The 23791-nt window shown below is 49.9% G+C and overlaps 1 protein-coding gene across 1 annotated transcript; it reads left to right on the top strand.

The window, feature by feature from the left end:
- Positions 1-516: 516 nt before the first annotated feature.
- KLF10 (KLF transcription factor 10) lies at positions 517-5827 on the top strand. Its single transcript, XM_083865013.1, has 4 exons — positions 517-627; positions 2215-2454; positions 2552-3428; positions 4334-5827. The coding sequence occupies exons 2-4, from the start codon at positions 2224-2226 to the stop codon at positions 4591-4593; spliced, it is 1368 nt and encodes a 455-aa protein (XP_083721139.1). The 5' UTR covers positions 517-627; positions 2215-2223; the 3' UTR covers positions 4594-5827.
- Positions 5828-23791: the final 17964 nt, after the last annotated feature.

The following is a 23791-nucleotide window of genomic DNA, read 5'->3' as shown; positions in this document are numbered from 1 at the left end:
CTTCCGCCAACAGCAGCGCCCTGGGCTGACACGGACAGCGCCACTGGGGTGGTCCCGACGCGTGGCAGAGACCTCCCCCAGCCCGAGGGTGCTGCCAGGACAGCGCCTGCCGCGGGGATGGGCCGGAAAGGCCCGAGGAAATGGGAAGGAGCGCGCTGCTCTCTGTCTCTCCCCCCCCCCCCCGCCCGCGGGCCCGCTTCACCTCAGCCCGGCGAGGAGCGGGGGCCGCGCCGGGGAGGCTGCTCCCTCCCCCGCCGCCGTGTGAGCTCATGCAGGAGAAAGCGCCGGGCCGCCCCCGCCGCTCCCACACGGATGCCGGGGAGGGAAGGGAAGGGCACGGCAGGGGGGGCGGGGGCGGCCGCCCTGACTCAGCCGCCGGCGGGGACACGCCGCGCTGACACTCCGGCCACGCCGCCGCGCGGCCGCCGATCACGCGCGGCGGCCCGGCGCCCATTGGCCGCCGCCCCACACACCTTTGCCGGCGATTGGCCGGCGGGCGGCCCGGGGCCCCGCCCACCCCCCCGCGCGCGGGCCCGGGGGCGCCGCCGCCCGAGTGGGGAGCGGCGAACAAAAAGAGGAAAACCGGGAGAGCGGCGGCGGCACCGCGGGACGGGCTCGGATCCTCCGGTGAGCGAAACGGGCATCCCGGGGGGTCGGGACGGCTGGGACCGAGGGAGTCCCCGGGGGCGGTGCGGCACGGGGATCCCCAGGGCACCCCGGGACACGTGCGGGGGCGACCCGCGACAGAAGGGACCGCGGGCAGGGGATGGGGCTGGGGCGGCGGCTGGAGGGGCTGAGCTGCGGCGGGGACTGGAGCTCTAGAGTGGGCTGTAGGAGAGCCGCCCGCGTGGAGAGCGCTCCGCGGGGCAAGCCGGCGAGGAAAGCCGCGGGAGGGAGGAGGGAAGGAGGGAGAGGAGCCGCCGAGAACCTGTTGGCAGCGCCGGTTGGCAGGTGCCGTGCAGCCTCCTTTGCCTGAGCACCCGGCAGGGTGCGGGCACCGGCCTCGGCAGCTGCACGTACCAGGTGGCAGCGGTGAGGAAGGAGGAGGAGGAGGAGAAAACCAGGGGGATCCCGGCGCCACGCGGGGTGGGCGGCGCGGCGGCGGGGAAGCGGAGCGGCGCTGCGGGAAGAGGCGGCCGCCGCCCCCGTAACCCGCTTCCCGCAGGGTCTCCGCTGAGCTTCGCTTCCCTTCCCTTCCCCCGCGACGGGAGGCGTCGGGTGTGGCGGCGCTGACCCCGGCCCGGCCCCCGCCCGCTGTGCCGGCTCCTCCCGCCCGGGCCGGGCCGGGCTCCTTCCCCCGCCCGCCCTCACAGCCGCCCTCCCTCACAGCCGGGGGGCGCCGCGCGGGTAACTGGAGGAAAGGTCGGCGTGCGGCGGCGCCCGATCACGCTTTGTTCAGCTGCCCCGCCCCGGGCCGCGCCCTGCAAAGGAGCGGGCCAATGGGCGCCCGGCGCGGCTCCGGGGGGAACCAATAGGGGGAGGGCGGGGGCGGCGCGCGCGGGGGCGGCCGGCGGGGTGCGCTGAGGTGAAGGTGGCGCGCGCCCAAGAGCCGGGGGCGGGGCCCGCCCTAAGCCCCGCCCACAGCCCTGCGTGAGGGCCCGGCAGGGAATACACAGAGATGTGGTGGGGCACATAGATGTGTGTATTTGTGTATATCTGAGTTCTCCAAGCAGCTGATTTCCCTTGCGTGTATGTGTGTATGAGACAGATCCTTTGAGCATTTTCCGGAACATTTTTTTGTTGCTAATACCTTTCGAGGAAAATGTGAATCAGCCCCAATGCGGTTCTTTCTCAAGTGCCAAAATAAGCACAATGCTGAGGGTTGTGTGAGTCCAAAGCAAAAATAGATGGAGGGTGGGATGGTGGAGGAAGTTTTGATTTACTTTTTTTGGGGGGTGTGTGAAGATTTTTCTTAAGTTCTCAGACACAGCTCTTGCAGTGTGGAATAACTTTAATGTACTTAAGATCCAGAGTAGTTACTTTGTCTCAAGTAATTATATTATTTTCATCTGATGGCCAGATTTCCTCACTAACAAATTCATAAAAATATTACATAAATAAGAAAGAAGGCAGGAAAATACAGGTATATCTACTGTATTTATCTTGCACAGGTTGCTCTGTTTGTTTTTAGCAATGCCTTCTTACAAGCAGCTGCAAAATACTCAAACTTAGCATCAGGTTTAAAGTTTCTTTTTTTCTCTCTAACCAAAACAGAAGTAAGAAATGGAGACGATGACTGAAAAACAGAGAGATACAAGGTATTTCTGGAACAACAAGCCTGAAAAAAGTGATTATGAGGCTGTAGAAGCCCTTATTTCTATGAGTTGCAACTGGAAATCAGACTTCAAGAAACATGCAGAAATGAGACCTATAACTCCTGCATCTGACATGTCAGAAGAAAGCGACGAGGCTTTGCTTCCTGGAGCAGCAGACTTTAACACGATACCAGCATTTGTAAGTTTTCCACTTTATGTGTCTGTGTATGTACTTGTTTCTAGCAATTAGTGTGGTGATGTCCTGGTAATTTACCGTGTGTCTCTCTCCTGTGCAGTGCCTGACCCCTCCCTACAGCCCCTCCGACTTTGAGATGTCTCAGGTGGTCCATCCACTGGGCAAGGCGCTGTCCGAGGCTGCCAAGGCTCCCCTGGCCGCCCCTCGCAGGGAAGCGGAGCGGTCTCCGCCAGCCGGGCCTCCCAAGGCTCGAGTGACGAGTGTTATCCGCCACACGGCCGATGCCCAGCTCTGTGATCGCAAAACCTGCCCCGTGAGGACGGCCAGCATGCTCAAATACCAGGACAGCGCTCCAAGGGAAGCGAATAGAAAACGAAACATCAAAGAGGAGCGCTCTGCATGCTCTGTTGTGGCACCGAGCAGAGCCAGGGCTGAGAGCAGCGAACTGTCAGTGGCAGGAGGAAGAACTGCAGAACCAGCTGTTGGTCCCGTGCCCTTGACCAAGCCCTCGGTGAGCAAGGAGGAGCCTGTCCCTGAACCAGCAGAGCAGCCAGCCGTGGCAGCATCACTGTCCCCTGCCCAAAGTAGCGGAGCCCCCCCTGTGCCAGTGATTTGCCAGATGGTCCCACTGCCCACAAACAACAACGTTGTGACGGCTGTGGTGCCCAACGCTGCGCCAAGCCAGCAGCCAGCTCTCTGTCCGCCCATGGTCTTCATGGGGACCCAGGTTCCCAAAGGTGCTCTCATGTTTGTAGTGCCCCAGCCAGTTGTGCAGGGCACGAAGGCTCCCATTGTTAGTCCAAATGGCACGAGACTCTCTCCCATTGCCCCCGCTCCTGGGTTTGTACCTTATACAGCAAAAACCACTCCTCAGGCTGATTCTTCAAGAATAAGAAGTCACATTTGCGGCTACCCAGGATGTGGGAAAACGTACTTCAAGAGCTCCCATTTGAAGGCTCATGTCAGAACACACACAGGTTGGTTACTGTTGCTGCATGTTAAAATCTAACGTAGAAAACTGTGGTTGCATATACAGCTTGTTAGAGTTGTAGCAGTTACCGGATCTGTTCATGGAACAAACTGTGGGCCAGCAATGAAATCCGTTTTTTTACCAGCCTGCATTATAATGCTGCCTAATCTCTGACGGGAAGTCTCCCCGAGGGGAAGTTCACTCAGCAGTTTGTTTGTGCTGGACTCGCTTTGCGTCAGAAGGTGTTCATTAATGCATCTGTGGAAGCAAGGCCTTGCCCAATGTGGAGCCATGCTTTCCAGAGTTAAAGATGCATTATTAAGCTTCTCCTCAGGAATGCCTTCTCCGGAAGTGGGTAAAACTTGGGAGATTGTTTTATGAGAGGATGTGAGAATCCACTCCAAACTCTTCCTGATTTGGCTATTCTGGAGTAACTTCTCCAGCCTCAGCCCTTAACTGCAGTAGCAGAAAGAGCTCTGTGTATTTTCACACAGGCTGACAGTGCACTGCTAGAGCTCGGTTATGTAAAGCATCATTGCAGGCTGCGCTTTAGAGGGGAGTTTTGGGCATGCTGAGTCATCATTATCCGCAGTTTACACAGCGCTGAGTGTTAAAATCAGCTGTCTTGAGATGTGAAGAGCACTTCAAACAATTTGGTTCCAGAGAATTTTTAACCTTTAACCCTTTCTCATACTACATAGCCTTGGGGATAGTAAGTCTGCATGTTTAAATATTAGTATATAAACAATTTTCCACATTTTGTGTGTATAATGCTTACGTAAATTTTTGGTTCAGCTGCCATAATAGAAGGTTTCCTGCCAATTAAGTAAAATCCTGCCAGCTAAGGCGGCAGTGTTTATTGCTCAGTACTCACTGGGATTTTTTTCCCCTTTGTAATTTCTTCCCTTCCAGGAGAAAAGCCGTTCAGCTGCAGTTGGAAGGGCTGCGAGAGGCGGTTTGCGCGGTCAGATGAACTGTCCCGGCACCGCAGGACGCACACTGGGGAGAAGAAGTTTGCCTGCCCCATGTGCGAGCGGCGGTTCATGCGCAGCGACCACCTGACGAAGCACGCGCGGCGCCACTTGTCGGCCAAGAAGTTGCCCAACTGGCAGATGGAGATCAGCAAGCTCAATGACGTCGCCGTGCCGCCGGCATCCACGCCCGCCCAGTGAGAGGACTCGCTCTGAGGATGGTGGAATTAACTATTGTTGCTGGGATAGGCCGGCTGGAAAAAGGCTTTTCCTCCCGGTCTGTGGTTCTCCCGCACTGGACGCTGACAGCAGTACAGAGAGGCAAAGGCAGCCTGCGCTCAGTCACAGAAGATGTTGCTGGGAGAACCAGTGGCTGACTGGAGCAGCGGGTATCTTTTGCACTGGTGAGGAGAGAAAGAAAGGGAAGGCTCTAGAGCAGAGCAGCCACATTGTGCCAGTTTTGAATTTTGCAAATCACTTGTGTATGCTCTAGATCCAGTCCCATGCAAGTGTTCCTGAAGGTTTGTTGCTCGTGCCTGAGACCAACTCTAATTTTGGCTGTCAGTTGTCTGTCTTCGGTAGGCGCAGGCAAGGACAGCAGCAATGTACAGGCACAGGCTTGAAAACCCAGAACCCACCTGCGTAAGATAATCTAAATCAGTTTTGCTGCTTTTGCCACCTTTGCTTGGTAGGAATCTTTTCCTCCTAAGCGTTCTCTGGCCCCATCATAATAGATGATTTGGTGCCAGACTCCTGGAGATTTTAGGCATCTCCTCCTGCATGCGGTGGTTAACACACCCAGCTTCACACTGCTGTGTCCAGAGGGGCTTGCGATGGGCATGCAGGGGCACTGCATGGGCAGTCAAAGGGCAGGAACATTTCTGAATCCTTATTAGCTTTGTAATGTTTTCCCAGCTGCTTTGGCAAGCTTTGTGATTGTTACAGCTGGTTATACCTGGGCATCGCATGGTGCTTCTGCTTTTGTGTTGCTTATGGTTTCCTTTCCACCTTCTCACTGCGCTTGTCATGAGCGGATAACGGGGCACCTTGGAGACAAACTTGGTTACTGTAAACTACTCTGGCTGATTAAAGAAGAAAACCAAGAATCTTAGGCTTCTTGATTGTGTTATTCTTTGAAGGGCGGTTTATGCTAAAATTGAAATGGATATATTATATATCGTATTAAATTAGAAAGCTGTGATTCAAAGAGGAAAACAAGGCAGCAAAGACACCGGCCTAGAATTCAAACCAGCTTTTGTGACAATGCATCAATTTTCACTATTTGTATTTTATCATATTATGTTGAGGACACATATCAGAAAGTGAATGGTTTGAAAATAGTGTATTAGACCTGCTTTTTGTGACTACTTTAAAGATTTGCACATTTCTTATGTTGTACTTTATACTTTGTTTACAATAAACCAATTTTCTTTAATTTTGACCTCTTTTTTTTTTTTTTTTTTTTTAATTCATGGTGGAACTTATCCCTTTGCAAGGAAAATAACCTCAAAATAAAATTGTCTTGACCAATGGAACACTATCTCTTAATTTTTTAATATTTTTTAAGCCCTATGAAGCCCATAGGAGTGGAATTTCAAGTCTGCGCTTACTACTCTACATCTCTGCTTTGGTTTGGTTATGGGTTTTTTGTCCCAGCTCTTCATCCCCCTGCTTTTCTTCAGCACCCAAAGCTGATCATGCCTGTGTGGGCCGTTATGATGCTGATGAAAAGCATTTCCTTTTTGTTGGTGATTGCACTCTCTTCCCCAGGAAGGAACCCGGCCGTGTTCCTGGTGGCCTTGCTGTGGGGCAGAGGTGGTGGCTGCTCCCCCCAAGTGTGGGATCCAGGTCCCTGTGGCCCTTCCCAGGGCCTGCAGGCGTGTGGTCCTGGCACCAAGATGGGCTGGAGGTGGGCTCCGAGCTGGGGGTTTTGCCTGCCCTATTAAAGCTGTTGCTGCAGGAATCCCCTGCCAGGAGGAGAGCAGGGAACTGGAGTTCTCCCATCTCAGGGCAGGGGCTGGGCAGCCTGGCTGCTCTGTCCGCTGCCCCTGCGTGCCAGTGCTGGCCATTGGTGCTGCTCTTGCAGGCTCCTCTGCCTCCTGCTCCTACTCCCCTGCCTGCAGGGATCCCCAGATTTCACAATCAAACGGATGCTGACTCACTGCCCTTCCCTGCTCTGGGCTTGGGGCAGAGGCACTCCTTACCTTATCCTGTGTGACACAGGACCCTGTGTAGGGAGCACCTGAGTCACTGCCCTTCTTGTTCCAGGTGGGATATGTCATCATAGCCCGATGCAAAAGAGATGCTTCTTCCCCAGCAATGTGAGCTGTGAGTCCATTCCACCATCTTGCTTCAAGGTATTTCTCATTTCATGGCCATGAGATAAAATACTGTAACAGCTCTGAGACCTTTCCACATCTGCAAATAGCCACTGGACTAGGAATGAAGTCCCCTCACCAGCTCTGCCTGGCACAATGACCCTTGAATGCTGTTTTGTGCTGCAGCCCTGCAGAAGAGCATAAGGAATGTGCCACCTCCCTATCCTGCATCCTGCCCATGCAATAGTCCTGTCCCTCTCCACTGCAGTGCATGCAGTGGACTTTGAAGCCCCTCTGCCTCAGCATGGAGCTAAACTTAAATCTGACTTTCCAGGCAAGCACTCTCATGCTGCCATGCAATAACAGAGGAATAAAGTGGGTTTCCATGCTGTGACCATCTCCTCTGCCTGTGTTTTCTGAAGTAAAAGCAGCTGCTGGTGCTTTTTGCATAGCAACCCACTCTGGAGGTATGCAGGGGCTGTGCCCTGCGAGGGACCACCCGCTGGCTGCCCTGCTGGGAGGCTGCTGAGGGAAGCTTGTTTCTGGCATGCTGTGAGCTAAATAAAATACAGCTTCGCCCTCTAAATACAGAACTTAGCAGCAAGAAGTGCACTTCTGGCTGGTTCCAGCTGAAGACAGAGTCATAGTTGTGAATTTACCTCATGCTATTTCTAAAGCTCAACCGTGAAAGCCAGCTGGAAAATACATCAGATATTTTGGGGTTTAATCCAAGGCTAACCTGAGAAATGTAGTTGAAAGAGCACTATTAGACACCTTTTCAATGCTAACTTTATTGTGCAATCAAATCTGGCTGCAGAGTAGGAAGCTTGATTTCTATGAGTTTTCTACAGATTGCTGTAAATAGTTAGAACCTCTTTATTCCTGTATGTAAAACAAAGGCATACCTAATTTTTTTTTTCTTCCCGTTTAGGTTCCATGATGAAGCCAAACAGAAATGCAAATCAAGACACTCAGCAATCCCCACAATTAGTACTTGGAGGCCAACACTGGCTGGTGCTGGCTGTGGCAGGGCTTGCCAGGGTGGCCATGGCTGTCATTTGCTGTGCAGACACCTGGCTCTGGGGAGTTAATCCAAATGGATACAAGAGATAGCATACATTCTAGGCAGAAGATTTTGGAAGTATCTATAAACCCTCCAGCTTCCTGCTTAGCACTGCACTCTGAAGTGGCGAACGCACATAAAAGTTAATGCTGCAGTGTTGCATTGTGGTTTTTAGGAGTGTAGCTGAAGCCTAGCCCCAATAAGCCTCTCCGGTGGAAGGGCTGCTTGGGGAAACTCAGGCAAAGCAGTCAAGCTCACACATCCACACACACCACGTGGCTGGCTCAGCAAAGAGAGGCAAGAAGGCCTTTGCACTAATTAGATCTGTTCCAGCCAGGTTTATTTCCAGGAGCTGAAGGGGAATCCAGAGCAAGAACAGCTAAACATGTCCAGGTCTGAGGGTTAAGTATGGGGTTCAGCAGGCAATGACCTTGAGGTACGGGGTGGAGCAAAGGGCAGGTAAGGTCAGCGTCCTATAGGGAAAACAGGGCCGGTCCCACAACCAATGGAGATACAGAGGAAAGGTGAAACCAAAGGGCCAGAGGCATTAGGGAGGGGGGAAATCTGGGCAAACCATCGTGTACAGAGCACCATTGGGAAGTCCCCTCTCTCAGGCTGGGCAGGTAACTCTATGGTCTGTACTGCCAAGGCCAGACCTGGGTATTATGTCAAGGGGCTGCAGGGATTCCACACTGCAGTGCTGACATCAATTACAGGAGCTGGAGTGAGACATATTCCACGTCTCACCTTGCAGTAGGTAAGAGCAGTAGGGGTGTCACAACAAATTGTCCTGGGAAAGGAGGGAGCTAGCCCCTGTGTCCAAAGCAAAGCAATACAACCCCATGCTTGGTGTGCCTCCCTTGGCACTGAGGGAGAGCAGTAGAGGGAGGCTGAGGGTGCCTGCCTGCCCTGGGTGTAGCACAGGCAGCTCATCCTGGCCACAGGACCAGCATCAGCAGGATAGGTTAGGGGGCTTGAGGTCTGGTTATCCCACCCAAATGGATCAGCAGTAGGGAACTGCAGTGCCAGGGCACCCTGCATATGTCCTGAGCACTCTGCAAGTGTTCAAGGATTTTAATCTCCAGAGAGGATGGAGAGAAGGCTGGAAAAAGCAAGCATTTTTCCTTGTGGTTTGGAAAAGAATGATTTCCATTACAACAGGAGTATTTGTGGGAGGCTTAGATGCTCTATGAGTGAACTAATATGTATTTTAAAAGAAGAAGGGTCCTGAGCTGGGTCAGCTTGTCTGGACCCCAGATGCAGCTGAGACAAGAACCAGGGCAGCCTGTCTACCCACCCTCCCTGGTGAGTGCAGCTTTCTGAGGTTTTTTCTCCTGAGCTTTACCATTCAGCAGTGCTATTTCAAGACACCCTTAAACAACCAGTCCTGTCATCCTGGCACAGGGTGTCTTCAGCCTCTGTGCCAGCTCGGGTGCCACAGTGCAGATGTGGCCTGTGCCCAAAGAGCTGAGCGGAAGGACTTTATCATCAGTTGGCCTGAGACTTGCATGCCACATGCAGCGACATCAGGTATTCCCTTGGCAGTTCCCCACTTTTACTGTAAATGGATGATTCATTTGTCTGCTTTGGCAACAAACTTGGATAACCAAGGAAACAATCTGTCAGAAAAGCTGGAGCACAAAATCAGGTTGAGAAATGATGAATGAATAAATGCACTATGGGCTCAAGCTTCTAGTTCTGTATCACATATTTTCTGCAGGAAACTTTGCTTCTGGAACATGTGGTCAGGGAGGGTAATATTCAGTTAGAACAATTGGGTTTGAGTCTTACAATGTAATTTAACATGTTGCACAGAGCTTCCATGTGTAGGAATATGGGGCTCTGGAATGCTTTCTGTTGTGCCCCAAAGAAAATGTGAGACTTAGACAGTAAGAGAACAGGAGCAAAATACATCTTCAGCTTTCTTGTTGTATTCATGAGAAGACAGGAGATAAACTTGCTAGCTCACTTCTTGTGCTGTGATGTAAATCAGGTAATTGTTGTATAAAATGCATTAAATAATTCAGAAGCTTTTTTAGCATAACACAGTTTTGATGAAACTTCATACTTGATTGTGTAGTCTATGAAACTTCATACTTGATTGTGTAGTCTATCCTGAAAGTCAAAGTAGTTGTCTGAGGAAAAATAATTCTGTTGTTACCATGACATCATTTCAGCTACTCAGAAGGTTTTGGTAGATGTCAAGGTACTTGCATGGCAACAACTTCCCAAAAAATGGATGCAGCCGTGGTGGGGACTGTCCATGCACTAACAGCTGTGGAGAGGTACAAGCATTCCCTGCCTCAGCTAAATATTCCCCAGAGCCTCAGCAAAACTTAAGTGGGTTTAAATAGCTAGGACATATAGAGAGTGTCCTCTCTGCCCAGCTCATCTCCTGATGGCTTCCAACAAAAGGATGCAAGAGGATCTGACATTTGTCAGGTCTACCATTAAAAAAGCAAACAAACCAACAACAAAACCCTTTGCAAACTTCCCTTACTGTCTGGGCTGAATTCCATACAGTTGTCATTGTTTAATAGTGAAGGCTGGGATCTTCTCAGGGATAGCCAGGAAACTGCCATGGGGTACTTATTGTGAGCAACAACCTCAGGTAGTTTAAACTCTTCTGCTTGGGAAACAGAGCCTTTAATATTTAATGCCTGGCAGCCACTTGGAAAGAGCAACTCTCACCTCCCCTAAATGAAAAGCGAGAGTATTGCATCCAACCTGAGTGGAATTAAAGAGACTACGTGATACAGAGAGCACCTTAATGGCCTAAAATGAAGGGTTATCAAAACATTAATGAAACTCTCATCCAGCAGACAATAAAGCAAGTTCCCTGACCACCCATCAGCCGTCGTGTAACATTGCCAGTCTCTGCACACCAGAGGAGCAGCTGCTAAATAAAAAGGCATTTAGGAGCCACAGCACAACAAGACGGCAGAGCAGCCATCTTCAAACAAGCTATGCAATCAGCTCAATGAAGACAGAACTCTTGATCAGCTGTAATCAGTACTCCTCTGGTAATACTGACCGAGGCAGTAGGGACTGCAAATGCAGAAGTGAGAACCAGGAAAACCAAAGGGATTCCACTGTTTGCAGCTGAGTGTGTTGTGCTGCTGCTGGCGTCTGGTTGCTATGCAGGTTTAGGGAGTAATTGCCTCTAATGCTCTTGGTTGAGCATGAGTGGATTTATTTCCTTTTCTTATCCCCACCATTACCTGCCCTCACAGTGCCACACAGGTGCTCTGAGATGTGAGGATTCCTGTCTTCCTGGAGATGAGAGCACCTGTTCCTACCTGCAAGTGGCTGCATACTGTCCTAGGAAAAGAGGCTCCTCCCACCCCTGGGCTGTGCAGCACCTTACCAGGAACTCCCACCACAGGGAATTAGGTTTCCCACTGGTACCACATCCCTTCCTCCTGCAGGTGACAGTCACCCTGTCACCCCATGTCCTGGTTCTTCACCAGCTTCTGCTGCCCAGAGCAGAGCTTGGGGAATGGGAAGCCAGGACCAGCCCTGCTGAATGGCAGTCTTTGCTGGGGGCACTGGAGCAGCTTGAACCTTGCATTGATGCTGCTGCCTGCATCCCTCACTGGCCCTGACTCACGGGCTCACCTTCCCTTCCAGCACTGGCACTCACCAAACCCCCAGCCCAGCTTGGCAGCAGCCCAAAACTGGGGGCTCTTCTCCTCCTGAAGCCTGGGAGATGTTAGTGTCTTTGGGTCCTCACCTCCTCACCTGGCTGCAGCTGAGGTGACCCAGGAGCTCCCCACGCTGCCAGCAAAGCTGGTGACTGCTCAGGAGGGTGCTATGACCACCTCCATGGCCTTTTGGCTAGGAAACCACACTGGCAAAAGTGGCATGCAATTTTTTGAAATAAAGGGAAAACTGTGGCATCCCTGTGAGATTCTCAATGCAGTGCACGAGTCAAAAATGCCAGTCGTTGAACTAAGGGAGAGAAAGGAATTGTTACTATCTGGAAGTGTCCAGGGGGAAAGCAGGGCGGGCAGAGAGGCGCACTTACACTCTGACTGTCCTAGATAGCACTGCTCTGATAGCATTGCTCTGCCTCACACTGATTGACCTTAACACGAACCTCCTAGCCATGGGACAGCAGGAATCATTTCAGGTGTTTCTGTATGAAGTGGTCAATTGTTAATCTGCAGCTGGGGGGATCTTTTTGGGGTTTTCTGGGTTTGGTGTTTTTTTGGTGGGTTGGTTGTTTTTTTTTTTTTTTTTTTTTTTTTTTTTTTTTTTTTTTTTTTTTTTTTTTTTTTTTTCCCATTTAAGCAAGGGACTTTTCAGTGCCCTATTTAAGTGAAGCAACAAGTAAGATGACTCGATGATGAGTCACCAGGCCAGGAAAAAAGCTGTAAGAAGGCTGGACTATTTATAAAACGTAAAAGAAAGAAAGGAAATATATTCTAGATGCAGTTAGATCTGGACGGTGACTCCAACTTCTCTTGCGGGACAGCGTATTCCCAGGCGGCAGACGGCAAACCTCCCGGGAGGGAGGGAGGGGAAGCGCTGCCAGGGCACACCCGAATTTTCAGAGAGGTTTAATTGGGCCTGCGGGGAGCGAGGCGGGAGAGCTCCACAGTCTCCTGCGAGGGGCACGGCCGGGCAGCCAGGGATGCTCCCCATCCATCGGAGGGAAGGTCGGGCAGCCCGGCTCTCCCCCGCCACGGCACAAGCCTGGGCTCCTGTCCTGGGTTGTAGTGTAGGGTGTACACAAAGTATTTATTCTATCACCATCTTCATGAACTGCTGAAACCAAGTGGGGCAGTGCTCTAGTGTAGGGCTGTCTTCTGCTAATGGCCCATTAACACCTGGCCCATGACTCACAGGTAACTCCCTCCAGGGGTTATCTCTGTGTAATGGGCCATCAAGGACCCACTTCACAACTCATCATCCCATTGTGAGATGTTCCGCCCAGGGGGAGGAGCCAAACATTCTCACCTGGATATAAGCTGGGATTTGGAACAGGACAAGCAGCCCTTACCTACTGGATTCCCAGAGGAGCAGAGCTACCAGACCTTTCTACAGGATCACTGCTTCAGGAAGAGCACTTCACCTGGACTGCTTCCACCATCCTGCTCAGGTTGTATTCTGACTCTGTCAGTGGTCCTTTGTGTTATTGCATTTATTTTATTTTATTTTTACCTTTTTACCTTTCCTCTTAATAAATTGTATTTCTGACTTGGAGCCTCTCACTTGTTTTGCTTTCAAACCACGACAGCTCCATGTGCCGAGGGGCTCCTGGCGAGCACGGCCGGTACTCCTGTGTGAGTCCGAGTGAGTCTGTGTGAGTGAACCCATGTGAGTCCCCTGTGTGAGCCCGTGTGAGTGAGTCCGTGTGGGTCCCTGTGTGAGCCTGTGTGAGTCATAGCCACGGGTGCGCAGCCGCCGCACTCCACTGGAGCGGTGGTGGAGGAGGCTGGAGGGGATTCTTCCTCCTCCCTCTTCTTCCTCTTCTTCCTCTTCCTCCTCCTCCTCTTCCTCCTCCTCTTCCTCCTCTTCCTCCTCTTCCTCCTCTTTCTCCTCCTCCTCCTCTTTCTCCTCCTCTGCCTCCTCCTCCTCTGCCTCCTCCTCCTCTTCCTCCTCCTCTGCCGGGAGGCACAGGGCCCTGGGGCGGAAACCTCTCTGTTGTTCAACCCTTCCAGCTGGGCTCATCAGCTCACCCCACCGTACTGCAGGGAGGGATGTGGCGCTGCCACGGGATGAATAACCAAAGGAAAGAGCTTTTGGGCAATAATTGCGCAGTGTTGGCACAGCTGGCAAGGGCAGACATGCCCAGGTGATGCTGCAGACGGGAGGTAGTGCTGTCTGACAGGCTTCACCTCTGCCAAGCATTGCCCCAGCTGTACCAAAGGCACATGCGAGCAGCGTGGTGTGGCTTCCTCATGCAGCAGATATCTGTGTGTAATATACACAGTCCCCAGCGTTTTGGCACTTAAATTCTGGATAATTGTATCTGCTCTGGAATACAGTTGGGCCGGATCATCTGAGTGCTTGAAAGTCCCATGTGCTGAATAAGCTCAGTACCTGTGGGAAGGGGCTGGACTGCACCAACACCTCATGCTGTGGTGCAGAGGAGTCCTCAGCATGGGTCAGTGAGGTGGCTGGCACAGCTTTGTCCTCAAATCCCTGCCCAATGCTCACATCATCCCTACTTCTGGCGCTGTGTCAAAATCCAAAAGCCTGTCACAAAACCATGTCAGGTCACGGTCAAACAGGTGCTCAGACAGGACAGGGGGACTAGAAGGTGGTGAGCTTTCTTTATCGCTTTAGACATGGATTATGTGCTGGTGGCTTGACCCAGTATTCACAGTTCTGATCCAAGGCATGGCTTGGTGCTGATCTTCAGCACGTCCCAGTTTGTGGGACACCTGCACACATAATGAGATTAATATCTTCAGGAGCTTATTTAGGCTGTAGTTTCATAAAGCACTGGATCTGGGCAAGAAGGAGGACAGATCTTGAGTGTTTAGGTGACAATGTCTCTTGACTGAGCATACACAAGGTGAAAATATGGTCAGTGCTATTTGCACACTACTTTGGGCTTTGAATGGGCAGCAGCATCCCAGTGAGTGAGTAATGTGAGCTGCTGAGGCAGTGTGTGAGTAATGTGAGCCACTGTGAGGCAGTGGCTCACCTAGTGCATCTTTAAAGAAACCACCCAAATCAGCATATTTCTAATGGGAAATCAAGGTGATGCCTTACTGGGGAAAGTTAGTTCTGTTTGCTGTAATTAAGAAAGTTGGCTGCCTTTGTTAGCCTCAGCCTTTGAGGAACAAAAAGAGGAACCCAATTTGATGTACTTACAGTGGTTTTGGTGTTAGTTGGTAGCAAGAAAAAACAAAGAAATGTGTTCCTGTGAGGCTATTTCAGTGTCTTTTACCACCACCATCAATAGAAGATTTGCAACAATGGATTAACAGATTTAATTTTTCAGTGCTGCTGCTGGGGAGGAGGAGAATTCCTCAGCAGTATGACAGGGCTGTCTTGGGTTTATCACATCATGTCCAAAAAATACAGATCCTGCCTCCTGAAAGAACTTCAGCCTATGCTGAAGGCCATTTCAACACTAAAGCAAACTTTTAATACCCTAAAGGTGTTGTGTTCTTAAATCCCTTAAATAAAAATTATTTTTTATTACTTACTCCCACAGTAAGGAACTGATCTGCTTTATTTCTGCATGTTGCTAATGTTGGTTGGCTCACATGGGCTGTAAATAAAGCTTTTTTTTTTTTTTTTTTTTTGCTGGCATAGTTGCAGCATGCAATCTGTGGTGGCTTGGAGCTCTTGGGAAGGCACTGCCTTACTCCACAGAGGCTCAGCAGGGTTTGTGGGGTCTGGCAGCTTCAAAGCAGGTTTTAGATATTACAGTATCTGCTGCTTCAGTTCTGTGCCAGGTGGGACAGCCTGCAGTTGTTGTGTCTGCAGGCTGGAGACACCTCTCAGTGTATTTGGAAGGCTGTATCTGGTTCTGGGTGTCTTTCTCCTGGACTCTTACCTTCTTGTCTGGAATTCTGAGCCTTTGCTAGTTACTCTCTGGAAAGTTTGGTTCTTGTCTCAGTGGTATCTACACTGGATATGCTTGGCAGAGGTGATTGTGATTGTGTTGTGTTGGAGGGGAGTCAGGAGGGCCAAGCATCACCTGGGCTCAAGGGAAAAGAGTGGTTTTCATTTCCCCTCTTTTTTCCTCTGCTGGGTGTTGATTGACTGGTGAAAGGGAGCTGCACTTTGCTCTCCCCATTCTGTGCCTCTGCACTCTGCTGTCCCCTCTAAGTCTGCACACAGATGGTACTGGTACCTCAGATGTGGGGCTTGGGGAGGAGGAGAACACCAGGAAGAAAGAGCAGAGGTTTGGGGCCACCCCCACACCCACCTGCACCAGGAACCAGAGCTGAGGACTTGCCTCTGGTGAGGGTAATTAATGCCCGTGTAACAGGAGCACTTTGCAACCCTGAGAACTGATTGCAGTGTAATTTCAGGGCTGGGTTTGACATCACAAGACTCTAAGTGTCACCGAACTCAAATCAGTTGTTGCTGTTAATTAACCCTTTTGCCTTTTGGCCTGGTTTTTCCCTGGTACATTTTGTTTACACACTGTTTTCTCCTTTCTGTTTGCCTTGCTGCTGCCTACTTTTTTCTCTCTTTATTGTGTATTAAGAGAATTTAATTTCCTATCCTCTCCACAGTTGATTTGCCACCACTGTAATTTGTCCCCAGCTTTGTGGGTACACAAGTGGAAGTGGGATGCTTTGATATGCTGGGTTGGGTTTTAAAGTTTCAACAAACACTGATATTTCCCATGGCAACAAGCTCCATACGATACTCAGCACAAACCTTGCTCTTGCAGAAAAAAATGCAGTTCTGCAGTTTCAATTGCTTTCTGTTTAATTCCAGATGAGATATGAAATGGGGTTCTGGGGCTCAGGTAGGATGGGGGAAGCCCCAGGGGTATGTTGGATACAACAAAATTAACCACACTAATTTACTGGATGTGACCTGAAACTCTGCAAGATGAAGAGTCTGTGGCTTTTGCTAGGGTGGTAGTTGGTGCAGAAACCTCTTCCAGAAAGTCCCCCTTGCTCTGGCACCTTTCTGGGTCCCTCAGACAGCAGCACTGCTGCCCCCAAAGCACGTGCCAGGGTGTTCCAGATCCGGGCACTTGCTGCCTCACATGTCATATCTTAACCTGAACACTCATCTGACAAGGCATCTCCAAGGCAGCCCAGGACATGCCACCATGGAGCCAGCTGGGCTCACCCAGCTGCTGCCTGGCCCCATGGCCTTTTTTGCTTCCTGGCTGGCCAGGCTTGCAAATTCAACTCTGCCATGCTATTTCCTTTGCATTAAATTTCTAAGGACATCTAGAAAAACCCTCCTGATCCTGAGGCCAAAAGAAGAAAATTTTATCCATGGTGGAGTTTCTTTGAGCTCTCCTTTTTTGTACTCCCAGCACACCAGAGCCAGGACTGAACTACCTTGTGTTTCAGTGTTTCAGAGAGAAACATACAGCAGTGTGTGTGTACCCACTTATTTTTTCTAAGAATGTCCAAAATTGCTTATTCCTGATATTTTATTCTGAACCAGCACTTGCACCACTGCTTGCTGAGAGGTTTCTGAAAGGTACAGCTTTTCCTACATGACAGTGTAGGACACATCATGTGTCTTCTGAGGCCCCATAAACCTACCTGAGCAGGGGGAGCATGTCACAGGGGCTGGAGCAACAGGGGAGGCCTCCTGGAAGGAGGCAGCAGTCAGGGAAAGGCTGTGGCAGAAGGACCACTGTGACAATGTGTTCCGTTGGGCCACACCTCCACCAGGAGTAGTGGGTGCTGGCGGCTGGACACAGCAGCCCCCAGCCCCAGCTCCACAGCTGTTCTGGCCACTGCAGTGCAGCAAATGGAGTTACAGGAGGAGGAGGAGGAGGTCACAGGGGGTGCCAGGGTTGTGCTTGTGGTGCAGGTTTGCTGCCCCAGAGAGAGGGACTGGAGGAAGACTGAAGAGTGAGAGACTGCAGTGGGAATTGCAATGGGTCCCTGTGGGAGCACAGGGTAGGGGCAGGGCAGGGTGTCTCCAGGCATGCCGATAGTTTGGATTTGTGGCTCACAGGGCTCAAAAATATGCTACCCTAGGACTATGCAAAGCGTAAAAACAGTAGAAATGAAAAATTGATTTGTAGCTCGGCTTCCCTCTCTAATTAGGGCATTTTTTTTTGAGCTTCCCACAAAAAAATAAGCCCAAGTAACGTTTTCCTTTTGCTGTTTTCTTCCCATTCTCAAGTGCAGTGTGTTGGCATTCCCCACACATTCCTGTTGTTGAGTCAGACCCTGGGGAGAGCACGCAAGGGCCAGGCCAGGGCGAGGGCTGCAGCAGCTCCAGCTTGGCAGCACCAAGGTCCAGCTGCTGTGTCCACATCCAGCAGAGGCCAAGGCCAGCACCATGCTGCAGGGCAGCAGTCCAGTGCCATCCCATCCCTGCTCCTGCCTGGCACACACTCTGGAATGATGTGTAGGGAGCAATCGTTGTTTGGAGGCTGTTTTTATTGTAGCTGTTCTGCCTCTTTTCCCTCTCAGAGTTATGAAATCAAGGGCGTGAACTCTTCCAGCAGGGATCTAAGACCCTTTGACAGGAACATTGCATGTCCTTGGCACAGAGAACGATGGGGAAGAAGGGCTGGATATGCCTGTCAAGAAGGAAGCAGAGACCAGCAAAAGCAGAGGAAGCTTCTTTTCTGCCATGGCTGAGCTGGGAAAGCTGCTGCCTGTGACTCCTGTAGCATCACCTGCAACCTCCCTTGAGGCAAGATCCGCAGGACCTGCAGGACCTGCAGCTGAGAGTTTCGTCTTGGCAATGTCTTCTATATTATTTTTTCTTCATTCCCATCCTGAGGTAATTTATTTCCCCTTCTTCCAGGTCATCCTGAAGTTAAGCAAAAAGGAGCTGAGAGGGGTTTTGTAGCACACAACATTCATGCGAAGCAGGTGACAGTCTGTGCTGCCAAGGCCACCCTCCCCTTCTGCTTTCCATGTGGCTGCTCATTCTGCAATTCAGGAGAAAAACAGAGAAAACCTGCTTCTATTAATTTTTATTTTGGCATTAGAAAGGCAAATTGCAGTTCTCAGCAGATTGGACTGATCTGATTAAATTCTAGGTGGTTCCTGCACTGATGGCAGTGCTTCAGGTAAGTCGGTAGCAAGCCAAAAACATACTGCTTTACTGAGAAATATGGGAGGTTTATTTTTCAGTCCCTGTAGCTGCTCTAAGATTTTTTATTTATTTTTTTTTAACAAAGAAACTAGCCAACCAACCAAACCAAAGAAATAAAAACCCCACCCCCCTTTTCTGAATATAAATACACTGATTCAGAAATTAAGCCATAAACTATGAAGTCCCCCATCCCAAGACCTTGGTGTCTGAGGCATGGACACAGCATTTTGCAAAGAAGGTCATTATGTTTCATGAAATGGGTTTTTCATTAGTCAAAGCTGACAAAAAGCCTCCAGCCTGATTCTTATCATTCTACTGGTGTTTCCAAGGGCATTTAGGGGATCATAAATACAATAAGAGCCTTTAGGAAAGTTTGTTACTAAGGAAGTTTCTAAGTTATGGTTGACTCCCAGAGGTATGAAGAGCACTGGTAACTATATGGAAACCTGATTTTAGGAAGTTAGTTCTCTAGTAAAGTCTGCATAGTAAAAGGTGGAAACGTAGAACTTCACTCAATTACACTGTTTTCCCTGGCATTGCACTGTTGGAACAAATTTAAACCAGCACACAAACAGCAGGAGGGTGTTCAGCAAGTGGTGCCACCTGTGGGGATGGTGGGTACCTCCAGAGCAACCCCACAGCAAGGGCTGCCCCTCTTCCAGTGTACTCCACTTGCTGTTTGCAGCTCCTGATGCTGAGCCTGAGGATGGTGAGGCAGCAGCACAGGTTGCCCAGAGACATTGTAGATGCTCCACTACTGAAAGTGTTCAAGGCCATGTAGGACAGGGCCCTGAGCAACCTGATCTAGGGTAGCATTGCTGCCTGTGGCAGTAGGGTTGGGACCAGAGGAACTTAAAGGTCCCTCTTCCCCAAACCATTCTATGCTTTTTCAGCAGGAACTGGTGTGGGGACATGCTGGCCCCAGTGTCAGGCGCTTGGGATCTGAGCTGGCTGGGCTAGGTCAGTGGTGAGCAGCATGGGGAACAGTTACATCCTGCCCAGGGAGAGAGCTTGGGACATTCCTCTGTGCCTGCTTGGACCTCAGCCCATGGATTGCCTTGCCCAGGTAAATGCCAGAGATGCTGCAGCAGCAGTGAGGAGGACAAGCTTGCTCTCTCCTGACATTGGTCACTGCATCCCTGGAAAGACCAGCTCTGGATGGTGGGAGTGAACTCAGCTCCTCAGCCACAGCACCCTCCTGAGCATCTGGTGTAGATGCTCCTAAGTGGCAAACACAGGAGAGATGCTTACCCAAGGCTGCAGTCAGGAAGACTTTGCCCATTCCCTGCTGTGGGCTCTTCTTGCCCAGCTCTGCCTTTCCTGCCATGGAGGAGAATTAATCTAGGCTTGCCCACTGTCAGAGCTTGCCTGGTGGGCTTCCCTGAGAAGTGGCCCTTTTGGGGCAGGAGGTGGGCTAGGAGCAAACCTGCAGCCTCCTCTGTGTGTGATATTGAGATGTTGCTGCAGAAAGAGCCCTGCCAGCACCTGCAGCAGAGCTTTGGAGAGAAAATTACTTTAGCTGACTGCAGTCAGTGCTCAGCAGAGGCTGAAACAGCCTCCCCAAGAATTTCAGCCCTGTCCAAGACATCTTCAAATCCTGGGAGAGCTGAGTTGAGAGCAGAGTGTCACAAACTATGGTGTTTCTAAGCAAACACTGGAGCTGGCGATGGAGCTGTGGTGAACCTGGTGCTCCCTGACACCTGGATGCCCTCAGTGTGCTGAGCGAGCACGTCGCTGACGCGTGGGCAGCTGCCTTCAGCCTGCTCCACACTCTGCCTCTCTGCAGGGCAGGAAATGGAGCAAGGTGCAGCAGTGGCCCAGGAAAAAAGATTTTTTTTTTTTCCTTTTAGGCCTGTAAACTAAAGAGAAAATAATTTTCTGCAGATGTTTTTGAATGCTTCTTTTCTGTAAATGTACCTGCATCCAAGATCCAAACTGCAGCTTCTCTGTGCCAAGAGTAGTCCACAAACAGCACCTGCTGCCCTTCTGTACCAGGGGTGAATGTCCTAAAATAAACAGGCAAAAAAGAGGGGAAGAGAAAAAGAAAAAGTTTGTTCAAAAGAAATGTCAGTTGATAAAGTAACAAATCCATTTGCTTATGTAACTTTTACAACCCCTTAGAACTGTGGCCAAAAATTGAGCAATTCCCTTACTTCTCTCTGGTGCCAAGTGACTTTGAATCTGCACTATCTATGTTGGCTCATATGAAAATCTTTTGCTACTGCTTTGTTGATTTTAAAGCCTAACTATCTTGGTGTTTTAAATTTGAACTACTGTGACATTTACTGGTGGAAAACACAGTGAATTACTGTGGCTGGTGGAAAACACGAGCCTGTGTGTCTTGCTTTTATTCTTTATTTTTCTTTATTTGGAAGTTTTATTTCTTTGCCCAGTCAATGACATTAGTAATGGTCACTTTTATTTCAGCTGAAATGTGTCTTAAAACCTGCTGGGGAGTCTGTCTGGCAGCCTGAGTCACTTGTCCTTTTGGGTCCTCTGACTGCCACCTGCCCCAGCCTGGTGTCCCTATCCCACCTGGAGGTGACACGAGTCAAAGCTTATCTGGTCAGAAGAAACCAGGCTTATGTGGTCAGCATGGATGGATTTGTGATCATGTGCCCTCCATCCTCAGCACTTCATAGAGTTAAAATATCTGTGAAGGTTGGAGTGGCCCGTTGCATCCCTTGTGTGGGGCTGGGCACATCTTGGCAAGCATTTATGTACCTTACATAGACATCATGTAGGAACAAAAGAACAGGTGGGGTATCTGCAAAAGGATATAGCAGCACTTCCTTTAAAATGTTAATGCTGCCTCAGGCCTCTTGAGGGTGTTCAGTGATGTGCAATAAATTGCTTTTATATGGCTTTGTGAGAAGTTGTGAATTTAACACCGTTTTCAAGGAGCAAGAAGTGCATCTATAATCACAGTCAAGGAGAGGGAATAAAACTGTTTCAGCAAGCAAACATAGAAATATCTAGCCTTTACCTTTTGAGTCTCCTTGATAATGTTTGAAATCCATGGATGAAATCCATCCATTTGAAATGTTAAACCTCTATACCCAGAAGAAAACTAGCACAAATAATGTCAGAGAGATTGATGCTAATGCTAAGCAAGGGGACAGAGCCTCTGGCTCTTCAAACACATTCAGCTACCTTTCCTTCTGTAAAAATAAAAGGAGTATTCTAAAAATGTTAGATTATTAGAGGTCAGCTCATCTCCTTACTTGTAATTTGTGACACTCTGCTCTGGCATAATAAACGTAAGTGATGAGCTGCTGTTTCGGCCAGATCTCATGGGCCTTCCCACATGAATCATTGGAAGCAAACTGAACTTCATCTTTTATTGGAATTCAAAGAGGCTGATGGGTCAGAAAGAATAAGTGAGGCCTGGAAAGGTACCTGCATTTTAGTGGAGAGTTTGGGTCTCCCTGTGGTGAAACAAAGTAGATGAGAAGAGGAGGTGCTGAAGAATGTTTCTCCAGGAAAAACTCCTGCACATATCCCAAGCCTCAGATTTACATCTCTCCAAAACATCTATGGGCCAGGACTGATCCAATATTGCTGGAAGAAAAGAGCTTAAGTACCAAAATTCAAGTCCTGGAGAAACCAGAGGCTTTCTTGGAGCACTAAAAGATGTATTGAGGTGATTTACAAACAAAGAACCAATTAAGCTTTCTTGGATGGAGATACCTGTTGTGCAAGAGTGTGAGTGTTTAACTGCTAATTTCGTTTATTTCTGATTTGAAAGACAAAATTTTCCTTACAGAATACAAAATGTGTTGGGATTCAAGCTACTTCTGTCATTGGCAGGGGAGGTATGGGAGCTCCTTCACCGCCCTGTGGTGAGACTTGCCCAGGATATGCTGTGTAGAAGCTAATGAGCCTTTCAGACCAGCAGGCACATCAGGCCATCTGTTCAGCACACTGTGCTTCAGACCATTACATCTCAGCTAACCATCCCTGAGCTGAGCTAAATCTTGGGCTCCCCCCGAGTTTTTGTTGAGGGGAATCCAGTACTGCCATGACACACCACCAGCAGGGGGAAATGCCACCAAAGCTTTTGGCATGTCAGCCATATTCCAAAGCCTGTGCCTCTCCCCATTTTGGGAGCAGGCAATTTGTGTAGACCACTCTTTTCCTGTTTGCACTGCTCCAAAGTCAGCTTTCCTCCTCACATGTAGTTTAATGATCTGACTTTAAATTTGTCCCTCACTCTGATCCCTTCTGATGTTGTTTGGAGCCTCTACTCTGCACTTTCAATATTTTGTCCAATTTTTTTTTTTACTCAGATGTAATACAGACTTGAGCACTTTCTGTATCATACTGTGCTGTGTCTCAGACATACAAGCTTTTTGCCAAAACAATTAGGTACTGAACAGGGTTCTCAGGCAGTCTAAGGGTGCAGCATCTCCCAACACAATGACTCCAACGTCCTCAAGCCTGTGCTTATCTTGTCTATAGGAATTCTTATTTGAATTTTTTATTCTGACACCATTGGCCAACCTTATGCTTGTTCTGTCAGTAAAACATTCCCAGAGAGATGGGCAGAAAGCCAGAAAGGTCCCAGCACTGTCCCCAGGCATCACTGCTCCTCATCCTGGGTGACTCCTCTCTCCAGTAACTGTGGACATGACACAGCAGAGGCCCAATGTGCTCCTGGCACAGAGCAGGGGCCACAATCATCTGCCTGCAAACAAGGTGCAGCTTTTGCTTCAGGGTCACCAGCACCCAGGGGACGGACTGTGACTGATAAATTCCTGTCACATAGGCTATTAGAAGTAAAGTTTTGGTTGTGCTGGCTGCAGAGCTGTCTGCTGCTGCTGACACCAACGGACAAGGCATCCCTCCACTCCCCAGCTGCCCAGTCCTCCATGAGTTCATCTTTAAATGGTCTCTTTTAGAGATTTTACCTTGCATCTGAATTTTACCATCTCGTGGCTGAGGGCAAGCTCTGCTGCACTGTCTTTCCTGCTCCCTGGCAGCACACAGCACCTGAGGGCACAGGGCTGGGGCTCAGCAGTGGGTGTGCAGCCCTGGTGAGCTGGGTGTGTTTTTTCTCTCATACAGCTCAAGGGTTTATGCAAAACGAAACAAGTGTGGCAAAACATCTACTGCATCCCATCCAGGGTGCCCCATGGGCTGTGGTTCCCAGAAGCACATGCTGATATCAAGACCTGCATTGGTTTCTGGCTCAGTCCTCTCCACTTGCTGTCAGGGTGATGGAGCACCTCTTTAAGGGTTTGCCTGTGCTTTGGAAAATTCCCCTCAAACACAGCTGGCACATTTACCCTCA

The sequence above is a fragment of the Zosterops lateralis genome (genome assembly GCF_965231275.1).
Source record: "Zosterops lateralis genome assembly, chromosome: 1".
NCBI lineage: Eukaryota > Metazoa > Chordata > Aves > Passeriformes > Zosteropidae > Zosterops > Zosterops lateralis.
This window is presented reverse-complemented; position numbering and strand designations above follow the sequence as displayed.

What these genes read in the sequence shown, in the direction of transcription:
- KLF10 (XM_083865013.1), top strand. Translation starts at nt 2,224, where the DNA reads ATGGAGACGATGACTGAAAAACAGAGAGATACAAGGTATTTCTGGAAC. An exon ending in TTAACACGATACCAGCATTT is followed by an intron (nt 2,455 to 2,551) that starts GTAAGTTTTCCA and finishes TCTCCTGTGCAG; the next exon opens with TGCCTGACCCCTCCCTACAG. An exon ending in TCATGTCAGAACACACACAG is followed by an intron (nt 3,429 to 4,333) that starts GTTGGTTACTGT and finishes CTTCCCTTCCAG; the next exon opens with GAGAAAAGCCGTTCAGCTGC.